Below are 21009 nucleotides of genomic sequence, written 5' to 3' on the forward strand. Positions count from 1 at the left end.
AATATCGCTAAACGCTATGTAAAACTAAAAGACTATTACATTAGGAACAACCCACATATTTGTGTAAAATACATAAAACTATGTTGTTTACTGGTGCGTGTAAATCACTCAAATACCTCACAATTCGCTAGACATTTCCATTTCAAGTATAAATTGTCTTTGGTTAGCATGAAATTAAATTACGTAGAACACGTTCGTAGCAGGGTGGGTAAATATGAGCGGACCTCGTCGCGTCGGCGTCGCCCGATCAGCTGACGTAGGGTGTACACACGAAGCCCCTAAATTTCCACACGCAAACTCTGCTGACAGTACGGTCAGCATAATTCTTCATTTACCCTTTTGATAAAGACACCTCGTTTATATTTGGCGAATTTAGCGAAACGCGTTGATAGATCTTGGACAACTGTTAACGTGGCACTTCTCGTAACTAACGTATCCAAGATATGCATAATGGACCTATGTATATAATATTCATTGCTTTTATGTCATCAAAAATGTTATGTATGCTCGAGTTTGTGCTTTTAGAGTGAATGGAGAGCGGAATAAAAAAAAACAACCTCTAGTCTAAAAGAAAATGAAACAATTAAGTTCAGTTAACATTTATTTACATTTATTAGGTCTAAAGTTATTACTATATTTAAAATATTAAATACGATCACATCAATGGTAAATCCATCACAGTATAATTTTTCGATATATTATAAAAGACTGGAAAAAATTCCTTTCTTTTATTGTGCAATCAAGTATAGTTTAGTTTGCGTTGAGGCTGGTTTTAGTTTGTTGGAGCTGATGCTTGGCCTCGGGGTCGGCCGCAATGATGGCCCGCGCCGCAGCGGAGTTCGCCGCCGGAGCCTCACCGTGGTAAGTATTCTCTGTATACACGTGGTTTGTTTTCCTCATCGTGCCGTGCAACTGTAACAAACATATTACGAACATATTATACGGGTAAAACAATAGAGATGTATGTAGTTTTGTTAACATTTGCAAACATCACAACCTTATCCCAGAAGGTCATATTGAATCCGAAGTTACAGTGGAAGAACTGATGGTGCTGGTCGTGGAACTCTGCGTCTGGCTGCCACGGCTGCCACCACTGCGCCTTGAAGTTGATGCCCGAGTGGTCGATGATGCCATGGTAGTAAGTGTACAACGCCACTAGGTAGAACGGCACTGCGAACGTAATTCGTAATTTAATAAACCAGAACAACGTATGTGCAAATATATGCACTGTTGGTATTTAATAAATTTGCGATAGTGATCCCGCAAGTTTTGTCCTACTCGATCAAGATTGACGCGATTTCAGCGTAGTACTCAGAAAATTTACATAGAAATATCAGAAATAATTTATACTGACTCCAGTGCACGGGGAAAGTGAAGAGCGGCAGGCAGGAGGTGAGCTGAACGTGCATGATCTCGAAGGGATGTATGGCGGTGACGGAGAAGGCGGTCGGCTGCTTGTACTTGTGGTGCAGCTTGTGGAAGTGCTTGTAGAGCCACGGCGTGTGGTACAGCCGGTGAAGGATGTAAGTCGTGTAATCCTGAAAGCGTACAAGACATTGATTACACACAAACGTATTTAATTTTATGACTAATTAATTAACATCGTATTCTGTGCGGTTTTGGAAAGTTTCCATTGAGGGTAACCTGGGTAGTAAATACTTCGACCATTTCATTACTTACCATATAGATAAATATGACTGGAAACTGCAGGAAGAACCAAGCCCAGCCGTACTCGTCGAATTGGTAGTAGACTGTTGAGGGATTCCCGTTATAGATGTAGCAGGCGAGGAAGGCGGAGAATGAGCCGACGATGAGCAGCGAGAAGGTGCCCACCATGATCTCGTGCCGTTCCAGCTCGGGGCTCAGCCACTTGGTGGGCTGGATCTTCCACTCGTGGGCGAGGTGCTTCCTCTGCATGTAGAAATACCACTGAAACAAGACAAAAAAGGTCACAGATTAGTGATACTCGGCTCATACCTGGGAATGATGATAACAAACAAATGTTCGCAATAGATTAGAAATCTTTGAAATGAAATTGTATTAAAGTTTGATTACATAGCGGAATAGATTAAAAAAGTATTGGATAATAGTTAGGAATTTGAGATAAAATGTATTGACGTGCTTGTGATTATCAAATTGACATATTTAATATCAACAAATCTCGATATTATTAAGTCAAATCAATATGAGATATTTCTCATGTTATAAAGATGAAATATTTGGCAGATCGATGCGTCCAGTTCTTTATAATTTTTATCGTCGATGGCAACATTAAGTTATTTAAAACTCGTTTTGTAAACGATTATTTATTTTAGTATTTTGTTTTGATATAGTGATAAGGATTAACAAAAATCTGTACAAGATTGGCGGTACGTGTGTACGTACATTCGTTATTGAGCAGATAATGGTCGATAATATACGATAACTACGTGGCAAGGCGCAGGTGCACCTAATTACATAAAAATGTTTCTAAATATATATTTTCATTGTATTTCCAGCCGGTTACCAAAAGTGTTTGAAATTTGTTTTAATACTCGTATATCACATGTGTAAAACAAATGTGTTGTTTGAAAATTGCGAATGTAAGAAGTCTTTTTTATATTTGAGGTGCTTAATCAGAAATATGAAATGCTACAATTTGCTGCATGAAATAAAAAAAACGGAGAACTATGAAACTTACATGAAGGAATCCTCCTAGTAGAAAGTACCCGGACAAAGACACGACGTGCGCAAATATGAAAATGATGCCAAAATTCTCCATCTTGAGGTTTTGTGAAGTAAACATATTGAATATCTCCTCAGTGGTCATGTTGCGCTCACTCTGCGTGTGTCCTGTGATCTGCTTCAGCGCCGTCACCAAGATTACAACCCATTCGCCTGGAAAATATACATAAAAATGTCTGTACATGAATAGTTCATCTAAAATAGTTTACCCGATAATCTTACAGAGAAGGAATATATCGTGATGCAACCTGAACATTTCGGCAAAGAAATTCAGAGATACGTGTGAAGTCCTGCATCCGGCCAGCGAGGTTTATTATGTCCTAGTCACCCATAACTTAGGGTCGGCTCTGAATTCCCCTAATGTGGAAGTAGTTATAGTGAAATGGTGATGATATTTAGATGTTTGCTAGAGTTTATCTCCTAAACTGCTGGACGGATCTTGATGATATTTTACATAGATTTAGAGCATAGAAGAAAACATAGGCAACTCATTAAATTATTTTTTAATTCCGCGCAGACATAGTCGCGAATGAATAACATAAAATTAAATCGCTTTGTATCATTTGCTTTCAGGGTAGTTATATAAAAATCTGTGTTAATTTCGCAATAATTTCTAATATGAAAAATAAAATAGCAACAATCATTTATTTCTTTATCTTATCCAATTCGTTCTGAAATACGATTTATTGTATTTACAAATGATACGGATTTAACAAGATTGTTGCTAACCGAACTCCAATGTTGGTAACTTTCACTGGATTGAAACGAGTCTCAAATCTCATATTAAAGTATAAATTTTAAGGTACAAGCGGGTGAGTAGAGTGATAAGGCATCCATGTTTAAAAATAAACCAACATACATTAGATAATTACAGTTTTTATCAGCGATTCCAATATACTGTGAACGATTATTCTAATGAAAAATATTAATTGTGAAAATGGAAAATCCTTTCAAAGCAAATAACTATTAAATGCATATGATGGATTATTCAAATGAAATATGTTTTTTTAAGTAAATAAATCAAAACCAACCTCTCAACGTGGCGCCAAAAGTAAACACCGCAAATGTGGCAATGAAGGTGCTGATAAACTCTGGCAGTCTCTTGAAGAAGTCCTCCAGAGGTTCAGCATACTTCTCTATCCATTTGACGCCATCTGTCAATGGATCCCAATATTTAGGTCCATCGTTAACTTCCGTTGAATCCTTGTCCGGTTGCTTTGTCGTCTGGCCATTCACAGGCCTCTGGACTAGGCCTTCCGTCATGCTGTGAAAAAGTTTTTTCTGTACGAGTCTAAACTATTAAAGCCGCTCAAACTCGAAAGTGAAAACATTCGTGTGTAATTTATAAAAAAATGATGTAAATATTTTTGTAGTGCAGATAACATTTGACACTATAATCTGCTTAAAAAAGGTGTAATAACGTCTTGTAATAATTTCTTATATTTATATACTTGCACCGTTCGTTGACGTTGTGACATAATTTAATAAATTATTTAAATTAATTTAACTGTTTACCTTATTTCCAATATAACCTGTCTCTTACACGGTTGTTACTATCACAAAGAAACGGTATTTATTTCACTACCACGTCTTTTTGGCACTAATTATGATATGCAAATAAATGTACGTCTATCACACGAACTGCTATTTAATTGATAAATTGCTTACGTTCACGTTTTATTCTGATTACTCGCTTTATCGCATAGCTGGAATAAAGTATGGATAATTAAAAATTCCTTATCTATATCCGTATGCATCTGGAAAAGTGAATATCTACTTAAAATACCTTCAATTACCATACATATTAAAAAGACACCGACCCGCAGTCAGCCAGCATAGCTTATGGCCTAGTTACCTAACTTAAGGTTGGCTACGAGTACCTCTGTGGGAACAGGGAGTTATGATGATTTAAAAGATAGCCATGGTCTTCTTATTGACAGGACAGTTTTCTCTATTGATTTTATCAATCTTACATGGCATTAGTAAATAAAAAGTGTTAAGATCTTGGTACAGTTTTTAACACACATCAGACATAAAGAATGTTATATGATGGTAATTTAAACATGATTGAAAGTCTACAGAAGGAGTGCCGACAAAAAGGTGGTTGATATAGAGCATAGGATATCAAGATGCATGTGTTTGTATTAATGTGAAAGAGGGGACAAAGTAAGATAGGTGTGCCAGGACCGCGTCTAATGAAACTCCTTAATATCTGCCTACGTATTTAGTTGTTGTTGAAACAAAGAAATTTCATACCTTTGTTTTGTTAAAAAGTTCTCTGTAGTCATTAATGGTATAAATATGATAAGTATTTAATCCAACCACCAGTATCAGACAAAACAGAATACAGTGATAATATCAGATTGTTTGTCTAATCCTAAATTATTTTAGGAGGAATTCATTAAAAATAAATCGGATTTTTGTGTGGATAAAACGCAGCTTTATGTTAAAGACAAAGAATAGAATTTCCAATTTTCGATATAAATTACATTAATCTATCATTGACTTTGAGTACAAATGATAAATACGCGAGGTAATAGAAGCATCAGAAAGATTATGCGAATAAGATCGTAATTATACATTTTTAATTCGTTACGTTTACACGTAATTATACATCGGGAAAATAATAGCTAACAGGATACGGATAGGAGAGGAAATTATATGCCAATCAGTTTTGTCATCATCTGTATCTGACGAGAAGCATGAGCATACATCGCACTCCGCACTCCGCACTCCACGCCACACAATGTCAACTTAATTTGTTTAATTTACAGGCTACGTGACAGATCTTATCATGATTAACTAATGTAAAGGTGGAAATATGCCAGTAGATTAGGGTAGTAGGCATGCCAGCTGGTAGCGCAACGCCTTTGCCAATTTTAAAATGTAAATGTAAATATTGACGAGATCGTACGCAATGAGACGTCATTGTCAAAGTTGGTATCCTTCTCGACCCTCCCCACAACTACTAGCATGCCCGTTAGCAATCAGACAACCCTGTAACCCTACTTCCCAGTAGCTGGCTGGCAAGAGAGCCAGTGTATATATTCTCAGTCTAACATACAATTGCTTAAGATCTATTAATAAACACTGCTAATAATTACTCAGTAATTTGTAGTCAAAATAAAATGTTGTTTTAAGATAGTAAGTAATTAAGAGTGCTAGTTGTACCATATTAGCCTCTTAGACTTGTGTTAGGCTAAGTTATATCTACAATTGTTGAGCCGCCGAGTGCAGCCGCACCGCGCGAGGGCAATGTACGGAATATTTTAATTTCGTTTTGACATTCACTTTATTGGCTATTGTAATGATCGGATCTTATCATACATTGCTCATATTACTGAATGTTTTCCAACAAATAACAGAATATTAATCACGTACTTTGACACGTGAAGTGCACTTTCATTCTGACGATGTTTTGTCCAGTAATCGCTGACATGCAATATGACGACCACTGTAACTTTAATCAGTTTAAAAGATAAAAAAATTCCGGTGAAAAGTGATCGTTGTTTATTGATAAATGTTATGGCGATTTGCAGTTTTTATTGTAAAACTAAAAAAGTATGCGTTGCTATGCCATAAAACTGTTTTTTTTTCTACTACATTAGAACAATATTGGACAAAGGTTTAAAATATAAATTTAAAATACAATGTTATGAGAAACACAAACATTATTATTTATATAGGCGAATAGGATCAACGCCGATTAAATAAAAACGTTTAACTACAGCTATTAATAGTATGAAGTTAGAAAAAAATATAATTTAAAAAAAACATTATTTTAAATAAATTACATGGAATATTTGAAATTTCTTTCTTAAAAGCAGCGCCATCTATATTTTGTTATAGTTTTCGTTGTTGCCTTGACATTATTCGTGACTTTGTGTAGTCCATCATTTCAATCATAGATGGCGCTGATTTAAACTAAAAAAATATTAAATCTCGAAGAGTTAGAAAAATTATGTAATTCGTGAAAAACATACTAATGACACTACACGACAGCGTTAACTTGATATTTTTTATATTGCACACATTGTGTAAAACGTAACAATTTTTATTTTCGTTTCCACACATTCATGTGCATAACATTTTGCGTTCTTGTAGTATCAAGTTTAGTTCATAGATGACAGTTAGTTGGAAACAGAATACGGTCTGTTTTATTTAAATTTTTTCCAAGAATCTTCACTGACTAAATATTTGTACTTTTTCTTTTATTTCTATGTATATGATTTTGTACAACATACAACATGTAAACATGAATTAGTAGTATAGCGAAGGCAATTAAGAAACGTCATTGTTAAGAAAACCGCAATATTTTGTTACATCATGTCGAGCCTATTCATCTATTGTAGATACGTGTGGCATTGTATAGATCAGAGAGCGTACGGGCAGGGTGAGGCCAATGCGATTAGCAACCCCGTACTCCCGGACAACCATTGTAATATACACTGACGTCTCTAGTGTTGGGATCAACCGATGTGACAGATTAAGTTTACAAAAACATTATACAACAACAGTTTCGTAGTTAAATAAATTGTAATACTTACTCTAGTTACCTGAATAAACCGCAGTTACAAGTCTTAGTTAGGTATTAGATTTTTTAATAGAAAACTATGCCCCTTTACCTAATAGAATAGACATTAGTCCACTTTCTTTAAATTTTAAAGTACTTGCAATATTAAACAAGTCTTTAGCATTATTGAAGAATTTTGGATGATTTATTAAAACAACAAATAAATATATCGACGTAATTGTACATCACTATAAGCTAACGCCCTTGATTGTTTTATACGACACCGCACATCCTTGTCCTCTGCACCAAAACATTGTAAAAATTATATTGAACTTAACCATAGACTTTTATAAAACAGAGATTATACGTTAGAGTCGTTAGCTCGATACAGAAATAAATACTTTAAAATTAAACAACGTAATCACTCACTGGAAATTGTATGAGCACTGCAACATTACTCGTGATGGAAATAACTCAGCAATTTATTTAAAAAAACCAAAACCTCACGTCTATTGTTCTACGTAAAATTTCATACAGCATATGTTACTATACATGTTTACTTTCTTATTTCTTTTTCTCTTTCTACACTTACCGCCTCTCAGAGTCCTTAAGCGATCTTTAAGAACTTTAAGTAACCAACTAACGATTTGAACGTTATATTTAATACAATTACTTATAAGTGCTTAGTATTATAATTGATTTTCTATTGTCTGTTGTCGGTTTTAATATGTGTAGTGTTCGGTATGTCCGCTAGGTGGCCGACATTAATCACGTGCTCTGCTGGTGGTCCTGCGCGGGACGTCCGCATGAGCTATGGCAACAACTGCAGCCACACAATGGCCCATTGATTTGCCAACTGATTAATGTTGCTACATCACGCAAACTTACCTCATGTATTGAATTACCGAGGTACATAAGTAACATGAACCGATAATTCATTTCATAAAAGCGCTTCGTCGAAATTTTGTTAGTAACTTGAAGTAAGAAGAAACAAAAAAATTGTTGAAACGAAATAGTGTGCAGAATGTGATCGCACACAGAGTAATAGAAATTATAGTTTTTAATCGAGTTCGTCTAATAAGATAAAATATCATAACAAAGAGCATATGAAAGTCATCTATGTGGTTTTTTTAGGGATTAAATATTGATCAAAGAGTAGAAATCCAGCGGCGATATTTCATAATGACGCGGTACCTCAGAGCTTTGAGTTCAGTAATCACTCAGCAGAAGTTGCTGTATCATTACGTCATTATGGGGTTTTACATTTGATAATAATATGCCGAGTGCTCGAGTCCCGCGGGGTTCAACTTTACGGGGGTTCTCTACCGTCATAGACTAACACTGCTAGTACTGCTCATTTCATTATTTCAACCTTTTGTTTAAAATTGTTACCACATATAAAATTAACCTTTATCATTTAATTTATTTATTATATAGTTAGGTTAGGTTTGGTTTAATCCAGACTAAGATTATTCAAAATTCAAAGTAAGAATTTATATTGAATTTATTTTCTTTCACCATTAAAAAGCTAAGTATGTGACTCATACGCTATTTTTTTTAAATACAGGCGGGTAAAGTCGCGCGCAACTGTTAGTTATTATTAGGTTATATTTAACTGTATTGTAGCTATATATTGCGTTCGTTACAAACGCATTCAATAGTAGTAAACATTTTTATTGTTAGACATCTCTAGTCGTAGTTAATCTTTGACGGGGGTTCGAGTACGTTCCACAATGTGCCCTAACCTCAGCGGGGGTCAACAATCCCACCGGCTCGTGAAATTGATACACAGCTTCCAAAGATATATTACATTTTAGCGGCTTTGTTATTAAAATGCAATTCACCAGAAAATAATTACACTTTATTCACAAAATATAGAAAGAAAAAATGAGCTAGGGATAAACAGATTTCCGCATAAAATGACCAAAATAAAGTAGAATAAAATCAAAGTTAAGCAGACCTTACTCTACAATTATCTGCTGCCGAAATAAAGTGAAAATACTTGACATAATCCTGAAAATTCACTACAATGAAATATCATATAAAAATTCTAACATAAACTTGAGAGGTTAGGAAAAGAAGGTAGACAGCAACAGACCTTCATTTTGTAGAGCAATAAAGTACAATTCGCTGGCGAGCTCAGCGCCACCTATCGCTGCGCTATCGCTACAAATTGCGCGTGATGTATCTCTGGCCATTACTACGCTCAACATACAACCTGAAATGAGGAGACATTCCATACAAATATATTTTTTTATCATAAGATGACAAACGAACACGCATTGAATTCACCGAAATATGGAAGCGACAACTGCTTAAAGACATCCGCATAAGATACGTTAAGCAGTTAGGTTAGGTATTTCCTCTACTATGCGTTCCGTCTTATCTAAATACCCTTCCCATTTTTTCCTTAGAAGAAAAGGGTAAGGAAAGAATAGCGCCTAAAATTAGGCCTCCGTCGCACGATACACGCACACTCATGATAAGAAACGAACAATTGCTTCCACACTGCGTGTCATTTATGTGGTCGTGGCATTGCAGACGACGGCCAGTTGTACATGATGTTGTTGCTGGCGTCTACCACTGTAAGCATAGGCAATTTGTATCCTAGAATTATCGTAACTCGTTGTCACCTTAGCACTTTTACTACAGTCGTCCGGCAAGCAGCAAGATTTTATCGTTCCTTCGTACCATTAAACCGACCATAATGAAGTTTCCCCGTCGGATAATGCACTGGAGCATTACGCAATGATTTACAAGGGCAGCAATAAAAAGAATTTAAGGGATGACCCGCACGTAAAAATGGCTGGCGGGGGGTTGAATGGTGTCATAAAGAAGAGGAATGTTGCCACAGCCGGCCCGACTGCCGGCTCGGCTTCCACTGCGCATTTACACACAAAATCATACAGATATGCTACGACTATTGACTATTTAAAAATGATTACCTGAAAATAGCTACATAGGACTGCTATTTATTTTAACATCAGAATTGCTTAGGGGAATCTTTTTTACTTTAACAATTATTCCTATGGTTAACTAATACAGTTCCGGTGTGGTACAGCCCTTACATTAAGTTACACGTGCCATAAATTACTGGAGACATAACAAGTGAAGGTGAGGCTACCACAAGGTAATTTCCAGTGGTATCTCGCGGACGCGGTCGCTCGCACGCTATAATTCAATACTTTTTGGTCGCGCCGTGTCCGTGGCCCGCGCGGCCGGCTGGGGGATCCATAATAACAAATTGAAACCCTGCGACTGCGGTAAAGTATGATCGCGGGGCAATTAAGGCGGGGGCTATAAATCGGCGCGTATCTGATTCGGAACATGGAAGAGGCGTTGTGGCCGGCGGTGAGTGGGTTAGGGCAGCGACACACGGGGAGCGGCGGAATGGTTAACACCGATTATTAAAGCCGTTGTGGTCGTTTAAACATTCATCAATAAACATAGGTGGATTCTTACATACCGTATTAACTCTATGTCCAACTTCCGACCACACACAAACTAAAATAACCTGCTACGTAGTTTGAATTTACAGCCGTTATGAAAAGATGTTAATTTAAACTCTATGCAATGTTTTTATGAGATCTTGAATTAATATTACTGTTGCTTTTTATAAAAATCTCATTGGATCATTCAATTTAATACGTTGAGCTTTAAAATTTCACGTTATTTTCAAACATTAACATGTCAAAAACATGACTAATGACATAAACTATGAGTCATCATATTTACTTCGCTATTGTTAAAGTAACATTAGATTATGAAAGGGATTCGCAGCAGGCGACGCCGCGCCTCGCATTATGTCTTACCGGTAATTCTGAAAGTCATAGCCTTGTGTGTGGTGATTTTTACTCTATTCCGTAAATTTAATAAGCTTAAGCTAAATTTATACCAAAAAAATTATATATTGTAATCTTAGACAGAATATAAAATTGAGGATATAATCCAAAATACACAAAGTAAAGGCCTAACAACTATTGTCAAGAATCAACTGTTCGTGAAGCTCCTTTTAGGTTACTTATTCATTAATATTGCTCTCGCTGTGTCCCTGGTACTTAGGACACAAATGAATGAATGCATCGGGCACACACGCGGCGAGCTGACGCGGACGCACCCCTTTAAGTGCTCCTCTGACGTGCTAAAGAATATATTAGCGCAGATAGCGACCGGCGGACAGAAAAACAACCTTCCACATCATCTGTCGCCGCAGCAGCCGTATGAGAGAAAAGGACGACGCCTTACAACAATCTTTGTAGATTTTGCATAACATCCAGACCTATATCCTCTCTATAATGCGGTCATTTTTTTTTGTGATTTAAAAATTCCGTCAAGTTCAAAGTAAAAATGTCGAAAGATAATTATGAAATGAAAATTGCTATTAAAATTACCAAGGCGTTTTATCTGTTAACAATTAAAAATAAAGTAAGAACATTATGTTTATGTTTTAGACTAAGCTTTTTCCCTGTATCTGTGATTAATGACAAAAATCAATTAATATGTAATACCATATTGTATGGTCACGTTTCACATAAATAATGTATTGGCGAGTTTACATTCCCATAAGACAATAATCGGAGGACCGGTCGGCACTGCACATAAATCACATACCGACGCTCGCAATATCCTAGAACATGTGTACAATATTGTGAATTAAGTCTCTTAGAAGTAAGATTAAAAATACATTATTCATTTAAGAATTTAATTTTACTCTGTATATATACATAGGACATTTAGACTATTGAATCCACAAGCATTGTTTCTTTTTAAATAGAATACATAAGGTGAAGAATATCTTTTTATAACAAGTTGCTGGCAGCCCTAGCCGGGCAGTAGTGAGGTGCGGCTCTCACAAGCGCAGTATTTACGCCGCGACAGGGCAGCGGCAGGAGCAGGCTGATATCGTCCGTTATTTATGTACGAGTTATTTATTATTTACAATATCTGCAATGTTTATGAAACAGTTTAGTTGTATGCTTGAGACTTCTTTGTACTAGGAATCTATGCAATGCTAATTCTTATCATTTGTGATAAATATATTAACACAATTAAATATATTTAAAATGAATCTACAGTGATCATTAACTAGAGTTCAAATAAAATTACAAGTACAAAAATAATTTGAGTTATCTTCTATTCATATAATAAGAAACAATAAAAATAAGAATAACAAACAAAAATATATATCTTGTATAAAGTGTAATAAGAATGCATTAAATCATGCAGCGTGCGCGAGCGGAGCCGCGGCGCAGGACAATGCGGCCGATGTATCGATATGAGCGAATATGCAGAATTCAATAATGCTTGCACGACCGCCAGGGTTGTCACTGCGAACACATAAATTTTATTTGAGATCATAAAATAAGATTTATTTAAAAGCGGAAAATCGTTGGAATGTAATAAAATGTGGTATGTCGGCAGTCATTTGCAGAATTTTATTCAGAAATAAGAATAAAAAATGCTTATCAAAATAAGATGGATGAACTTGTAAGGAAAATATTAACTTCACTTTATGATGTCATCTTCTAACAAATCTATAACTTAAAACTTCAAGTTTTACAAAATTTTGTATTGCATAAGATAAAATAGAAAAATAAACAGAACACATTATTTTAAGGACACACTTTTCAATATTTTTTGCTAGTTGTGTGGAAAAAATTTAGCAGTTTCAGCTGTGAACCCTCAGCGCAGGAGGAGCGATATGAGATAAGGGGGTCACGGCGTCGCTGGTGATTTACCGCCTGGGAGATTATCTGTCAGCCGCCGCAGCCGCCCGCAGCCGCCCGCAGCCGCGCAACGCATAGCAGGGTTGCCACGACATCGGTGCGAGCAAATTATTGTTGGCAGTGGGTAGAGCCTGCGACAACAAATGTTTGCAAGCACAGAAAACAAGCTCCAAGTAAAAAAACTCTTCCTTGTATAATTCTTCTCTGGTGCATACACCATTTGGTGCCTGTTTTCTACTTATTAGCAGCAAAAAGAATAGTAATCTAAACGTTTATTACTATTAAATGAGGAATAATAAATTGATATAAAATAACAAAGGTGCACTTCAAAATAAACTCATTTATAATTTGACAAACGATTGCTTTGTGCTGACGAATAGGCAACCAAATTATCTCTGAATCAAGGGCACTCGAGATCTCCTCCCAGCGCACGCCCACGGCCTAACGAGCCGCCGGCGCACATACGTCTTAAATAACGACTTTACAGATCAAAAGATTGTTCAGCGACTGTTAGTGCAATAACTAATGCCTCCTATCGACGATCTCAGACATTTGTTACGCCTCACAATTGGGTTGTTGAGTCTCGATGTGATTTATACTAATTTTGTTGCCAAAAGCGGTAATGTCGAGGCGTGGTGAATACTTGACATTCAATCGAATATCTAAGTATTTTATATCAATGAGTTTAAATTTATCGGTTACTAACTTTCGCCCGCGAATCCATTCTCGTGGAATTAAAAAAAACACAAAAGCACATGTGCTATTCCAGACTACGTTCTGCATCTGTAACAAATTTAATCCAGATCCGTTCTGCAGTTTAGAATATAAACTCTAACAAACATCCATCCATCTAAACTTGCGCATTTATAATATGAGTAAGATTACATGCGTAAAACTGGTATTGATCTGAAGTTAATTCAATTTATATTGCAGATCCTTATTATAATGAGCTATTGTTAACACAATCTCACGCAAATTTTACCTGATCGTCAGTTAATCTTGAAGGTTTAAAATTGTTATGATATCCAGCGGACCGGCGACTCAGTCCTCTTCATCGGTATCTTACATTACGTCAATAGATAACATTCTTAGCATTTCGGTACTGCTATAAATGTCAGTTCCTCGACAAGTTTCAAAGCGATTAGGTAACGAGGCGTGAATAATGTTAGCGGCAGTAACGTCAAGTACAAATGCGCTTTCCGTGCTCGACACGCTAAAGTATTAATCTGCGCGCAGACCAGCGCGGACTAAACGAAGCCACTTTCCGTAATTACAGGAAGTCTTAAATGGAAACGTGAGAATTTTGCTAAACGAAAGCATTCGTCGCTTTAAACTCAATGACTTTGCACGTAAAAGTTGAGTAGATTTAATGGTCTCCGTTGTCGTCACCTTCTTGAAATGTTCTCGAGTGTTCTAAAGGTAGGGTGTGTTGGTGGGCGTGTGCAGCAGCGGCGCGCTGATTGCTGGGCACGTCAGCTGGTGTCTATAATGAACACTCGCCTCGGCAGGAATTCGTTAGGGAAATCTGCACATTGTTCGAGGATCATTGATTCGAGAGCCTCATTAGTGATGGGCGTTGCAGCAGCACCGTGAGACCTACAGCCGCCGTTTAAAGAGACGACTGCTTTGTTTTGTTATAATTTATTGGTTACATTTTATAATTATTAAATGTTTCTTATATTTGTTTCATATTGCGATCAAATTTTTAGCAAGTCCCTTATATTTATCCAGTAAATATTAAATTTTTTAAAGACTATCAAGTAAATGTTAACAACCAAGTCGTTTCACGTGAAAGGGCTACTTGATTATAATATTTTTTTTCTGACGTTAAATATACAGTAATTAGAAATGAGTTAAAGTAAGCATTATAAACGTCAAATCTTTCCCTTAACAAGATCCCCTGGAGTGTCGACAGAGGGCGACAGAGGCGTGGCGCCCCGCCCATCCGGCCTGAAGGACCAAACTCAAACGCATTGTTAACTGCCGCCCTTTTTGTAGACTTTGTTTAATTCACAGGCCATCAAAAGAATATGATTATAGTTTTGGTCAAATATAAATAAAGCTTATACATTAGGAACTGGTTTCCCGCTGCATGTTTACTTGTTGAAGTGGATTCATTTAACTTGAAAAAAAAACGAATATGAACAATGCTATCAAAGGAACGTAACTGCATTTATTCAAAAGTCTTAGTGCAAAACATGATTAGAGTTTTCGTGACCTTATTTCCAAACCACTACGACTTTGGGCCCTTCAAGAAGCGAGCATCTCACCTACTCATCCTATCCCATTTACTTTTTTTATCCATGCTCATAATAAATTTTCTCAGAAACTAGTCTATTTCTTTTAAAAGGCTAATATTCCCTTCTTTAATACGTTGTTATAGCCAAAATAATTCAAAAGAAGTTGCATTCCAAACATACTAACTGTCTCAATAAGTTGATGTTCTCAGAAGATGGCCGAGCTTTGCCAAGTCTCAATTATTTTAATGCTACATATGGAGACATATCGCGTGCATAATTCTTTAGAAATGGTCCAACAGAATGAAGTGGCTTTAACAATAAGACGTTGGCAATGCGCCGATATATCGGGATATAAGGCTCTACAGTGACCTAGCTGTAAACGACTCATATAACCAAATGTCTTTGATTGATTATAAGACGAAAAAACACAAGTTGTCTTGATAATCTAGAGGCAATCCCATTGCAAATTTAACCATTTTGAACATTCAAAAAACAGCAGCAGAACCCTACATAAGATGTATTCAAGTATGGATATTATAAATTGACGACTTTACTTAAATTAAGGATAGTAATCCTTTGTTTTCTACTATAATTATTTAGTTTATAATGCAACAGAAGCGTATATTTAACTATTCAGATGTGTACATAGCTGCCCCGCTGGTTTTCATATCTCCCGCCCCGCTGTGCCCGCGACCTAACAGCGTAATGGTCGAGTCACTGCCAAAATAAATGTTGCTTAATACGCCCAAACTTTTGAAATATGCTTCGCTTAAATGTGCCGCTGAAAGCGTAATAATTCTCCCCTTTATGCGGCAACTTGCGTTGTCTTTTGTTTGTGCCCCGTGTATCTCTTTTATTGTCCTGTCATTTCTGCGCACAATCTTTTGTCAGCGACTAGATTTTAATATCTTTTTCCGCCTCACTAACACAGATTCCTGACGCTTCAGCGTGTAACATTTCTATTTATTGTTTGCATATTAAAAAAGCCCAGGGCTTATTGACGTAATCTTCGTTGAAACATACTAAGGTACTTGATTTATTAGTCGTAATTGTTAACTTGATAATTCTGACTTGCCAAGTTACACACACAAGCTTACAAGTTAAACATACATAGGGAAGCTAAAACGCAAACGTTTAGCACTGGCATTAAATATGGCTGAACGTTAACTGGGTGAAGTAGTTCGTAAAATAATTTAGCGGGCACATTACCCGCCGGCGCATATTTCACGATGAATTATAGCGAGCCTTGAAGTTTATTAATGCGTTGTAAACATGGCATATTATTTTACTGCCTCTAATCGCGAAACACAATGTAATTACTTTTAAAACTCTACTTACAAAATAATATATTACCATTTTGTTGGCTTCAGTTTTTTCTTTAGCTATAAGCTACTTAGTAAATTATTTATGCGACGGACATGCAATTGCAAACCGCCATTATAAGTTGTTAAATATAAAATAAAATTTAACTACAAAGGTTGTAAGATACAGGTTTACTTTAGTTCATCATATAAAAATTACTAAACAATTTTATAAAGCAAGATGGAATCGAGTAACAAGTGATCACATTTAGCATTCAGCACATAGCGTAGCAGCGCGTCTCTGAGTGCAGTGCTATTACAATACTTTGCAATATCGATGGTATCTTCACGGCAGCTCTTAAAGGGGTCATTAGATAGTGAATAGCATACTGCGACACGTGCATTGCCGGCCATTTCCATATCGAGAGTTGAATGGATGTGAGAGATAACGCGCGCCGCCGCTACACCGATTCCAATAAGGTTTTATATCTGCTCCAGGGTTAATAAATGTCGTTGAAAGTCTTTAAGCTTTTAAGCTATTTAATGAGCGTTAAGTAAAGATCTTTATTACACAATTTTCTTTGTCGACAAACTTGAGAGAATGTATCTGTTTCTGCATGTATGACTGATAGTTTTTTAATTGATTTTATATACAACTTGTGGTTAATCACGTGCCATTTCATTATTACCGTAACCTTTTGTGGCTTCGTATAAATGTAAAGTAGACGATGTTGGTATAAATACTGCATAATATTGACATTCTACAATATCTGAAGGTTGCAGGACTAAGCTGACATCTAAAGAGGCATTATCATTCACTATAAATTGCTTTCCATTTCCAATGCACATAATAAATAGATTAGTGATTATAACAGGTATAATGGTGGTCGTTACAAGCCGATACCGCCGGCGACACGGCCGCGGCGATCGGATCGATTAAGTCATTACTTTGAGTGATAAATCACCAGCTGCCCACCTGTAATGGCTCCCATTACACTTTGGAATAAAACACAACAAAGAATTAAATGTAAATTTTTTTTTTTTTTTCAAAGAAAATATTTAATTGTATAGTTTTAACTCTGCTAATAAGTAATCAGCCTTTATTGAGATGTCTCCAGTCTATTTGCTTTCACAAAAGGTATACGAGAGTAGGAATTGTCATAAATTTCTATAATCAATAAAGGGAAGTTAATAGATAATCCATTATCAGGCCGCGAAACTTCCCGATGTAAATGGAGCCCATGTTAAACTACACCATCAGAGATGTCGGTAACACGAAAATTATCGCTCAGTTGTGCGGCGCAGGATAATATTATTGGATTTACGAGGGCCTGCGCTGGCGCTTTGATTTATTCCTTCCTCCGGCGGTAAATTACGCCGTGTGATAGCCTCCCGCCCCCAACCCCCTCTCTGCCGCGGATACTACCACATTCACTCGATCACTTGTCGTTTGTCTTTGTGATGCAAACACGACTTAAAACATTCAAGAGTCACTGCTTGTAACTCTTGACGTAGATGTTGATTTCATTTGAATATTTAAGCATCTTTTCTAACAAGCGATTAGTCGTGTGACTTTTTTTCTACAGTCGAAACCACACCAGTGGAAATGATAAATAGTTTAACAGACGAACAAACCAAGTAACTACATCATACAACTACATAGTACATCTTATCAATTGTTTGATGATGGTATAATAAATTGAAATATGAAAGGAATTAACGAAATCTATTTCACATTGACAAGGACTAAAGAATAAAGTTGTAGATTACGTCATTCGCAAATGGTATGAATCCAAGTCAAGGAAACATTTCAAAGTAAATCAATTCCTGTATAATTTTCTCTTTCGCAAGTTTTCATAAATTATTATGATGTCTGGATTGGTACTTAGGTATATGATGTAAAATAATATGACCGTAGCCAATAAATCTGGGCGAGAAATATAAGAACACAGGCAGTTTTATTGACTTCGTACAGTCTTCTTCAAACATTCGTAACATGTGAACAGATGTACAGTGTTTGATATCACAATAGTACCGCGAGCCCACAGCCCACACCCAGCGCCCACAGCCCGGAGCCCAGAGTGAGCCTTAAACAAAGCCCATTGATGCTGCGAGGCACGGGAAGAGCGATGCGGCGCAGATTATCATATTTAATGGCTCACTTGTTATTTATGGCAAGTTGCAACGTAAATCGCGCGGCAACGCCCAATAGATCTCAATATGGCGGAGATACTGGAGTCTGGAGAGACTTGTAGCCGACGATTTAAATATCAGCACCAAAACGCGATATCGACATAAATTGAAATAATTGCACGATCGGCCCGAGTGGGGCTCCTTATTCCGCTTTTTAATGACTCTTGCCCATTTTAGGAGCAATTTATTTTTGCAAGAGCCTGTTAAATATGAACACTCGTTTATAACACAAAAGGAAACGGAGGGACTCTTAACGTCAATAAAGTAGAGTCTTATTGTTACATTTAATTTGTTTTTTGTTTTAGTAAACATGAATTAGGAAAACATACAAAAATCACCGTACAAGGGTTGTATTACATATGCAATCTATCTTATGTTTTGTGCAGCAATAAGTTTGAAGTGAGGGAGCTGTCTTTACGTCTGTTTTCATTTCTTGTAACTGGGAACTAAACCTGTAGCCAATAAATTAACATCGTGGAAGTACTCGCAGCTCGCAGCAACACGGCCTGTCTTTATGTCATAATTTATGAAGCCCCCCCCCCACTCCCCGCCCCGTGCCCTCCAGGCAGCTTTCAGATTTAATTGAGCCCGTTAGATATACGATTGAGATGTGCTAACAAATTGCTAAGAGTAAACTAATAGGCGCTCCTATGGTATAGGCCAGGCTAGTTGCGTAAAAGTTTTTCATGAAATAACTTAATAGATCTTGCATTTAATAACATTGAAATAATAATGTTAAACATATAAAATATGTGTTACAATAGGTCAAATTTAAATTTGTGACTTCATGAATGATACATTTTGTCGGAGTCGAAATACACGTGTAATATATTAAAACGTAATAATTTATGTCACTATCAGTTTTATATGTAAATTATGAAATATTTGCCATTTATAATCATTAAGCTTTTAAATATAAAAAATGGCTTTTTATTGACAAGCGATTTCCACATCATTTTTCAAGTTAGAAGGAGGCAAAAAACTTAACTTTTCTAAATTTTTTTCTGCATAAATATTATAATTTAAAATATTACAGAACAATATTTAATAATAGAAATGGAGACCATTCTGAAATATTCTATGAAGTCAACACAAAAACATTTTGATTAAAGCGTTCAAGGCGACGCTTTGTCATTTTTATTGGCCGTCGCTGTCACAAGATATAACAATCCCGCATGAACAACTAATTAATAATAACCAGCTATTTTCTCCTGGCAGGTGATAATGGCCGCCCACACTTAAGACCTTATCATAAATGCTAATCGAGTGAACTGAATCTCTCTCTCGTTGAATTACGGTAAATAAGATTAACTATTTCTTTGTTTATTTCAACATATCAATTTAGTTTTGTTAAACATCGACATATTTTAATATTAACATTTTTAGGTTTATATATAACGAGCTGTTGCCCGCGACTTCGTACGCGTGGTATTAGGAAACATACAAACTACATAAATTACCAAAAGCTACGTATCCCTCGGGAACCGGACATTTCTCGGGGATGAAGCTTATCCCATGTGTACTCCAGATTTTATTTTATATCTGTGCCAAATTTCAATAAGATATGTTGAACCGTTGCAGAATGACCGAATAAACATTAAAAAACTAAATTAACGAATCCCACGGGAACCGTAACTATTCCAGGGATAAAAAGTAGCCTATGTGTTCTTCCAGACTATGCTCTAAACCTGTGCCAAATTTCATGGAGATCCGTTCAGCCGTTTAAGCTTCAAACGCTAACAAACATCCATCCATCCATCTAAACTTTTGCATTTATAATATTAGTAAGATAGTAAAATTTATTTTGCTTTTTATTGCAACGCATTGGGTATGAGTATACGAACATAAATTATATGCAAATGTAATCAAAAAGACTGTTATTATGTTTATGCGCAGGCGTCGATAAAGTGGTTGTAATATTCATCTCAAGGATCTGAACTACCATCAGATAATTGGCGGAGATAGTGGGCGTGTCGACGTAAATATTATTACGTGAGGCAAGCGTAGCTGCGTAGTTCGTGCACTATTTACTATCTACTACATTAAAATTCTAATTGTGGACATTTGATAGTAAAAAGAACATTTTATAACCCTACTTTTAATCTCAATAGATCGATGGAGTAAAAAAATTCAGAGATTAAAGATCAGATTGACCCAAGAGATTTTTCTCCAAGTGACTCCATAACTTATGCGTATATTGGACTTTAAGAAAAACAAGGAAATAGAAGTAATGGATCTAAAGGTGTAGAGTTTAGTCATGTTGCGTTTTCTAATAGTTCACTGCTCTTTCCATCAATCTCATGAAGTAATGA

At 36.2% G+C, this 21009-nt stretch overlaps 1 protein-coding gene across 1 annotated transcript; it reads right to left on the reverse strand.

The window, feature by feature from the left end:
* Window positions 1-583: 583 nt before the first annotated feature.
* LOC106106039 (C-5 sterol desaturase erg32-like) lies at window positions 584-4372 on the reverse strand. The gene is made up of 7 exons (XM_013286565.1): window positions 4240-4372; window positions 3756-3988; window positions 2681-2877; window positions 1681-1929; window positions 1355-1538; window positions 998-1170; window positions 584-912 (listed from the first exon to the last, which is right to left on the reverse strand). The coding sequence occupies exons 2-7, from the start codon at window positions 3985-3987 to the stop codon at window positions 751-753; spliced, it is 1197 nt and encodes a 398-aa protein (XP_013142019.1). The 5' UTR covers window position 3988; window positions 4240-4372; the 3' UTR covers window positions 584-750.
* Between the last annotated feature and the right edge of the window lie 16637 nt (window positions 4373-21009).

Source organism: Papilio polytes, unplaced genomic scaffold (assembly GCF_000836215.1).
Source record: "Papilio polytes unplaced genomic scaffold, Ppol_1.0 DF822511.1, whole genome shotgun sequence".
Classification (NCBI taxonomy): Eukaryota; Metazoa; Arthropoda; class Insecta; order Lepidoptera; family Papilionidae; genus Papilio; species Papilio polytes.

Bases quoted from the DNA above. Each gene is read 5' to 3' on its own strand.
- LOC106106039 (XM_013286565.1), bottom strand. From the start codon at position 3,987: ATGACGGAAGGCCTAGTCCAGAGGCCTGTGAATGGCCAGACGACAAAG. The intron at 1,930-2,680 runs GTAAGTTTCATA...GTCTTGTTTCAG, and splicing joins TACTAGGAGGATTCCTTCAT to TGGTATTTCTACATGCAGAG. The intron at 1,171-1,354 runs GTCAGTATAAAT...TTACGTTCGCAG, and splicing joins CACTTTCCCCGTGCACTGGA to TGCCGTTCTACCTAGTGGCG.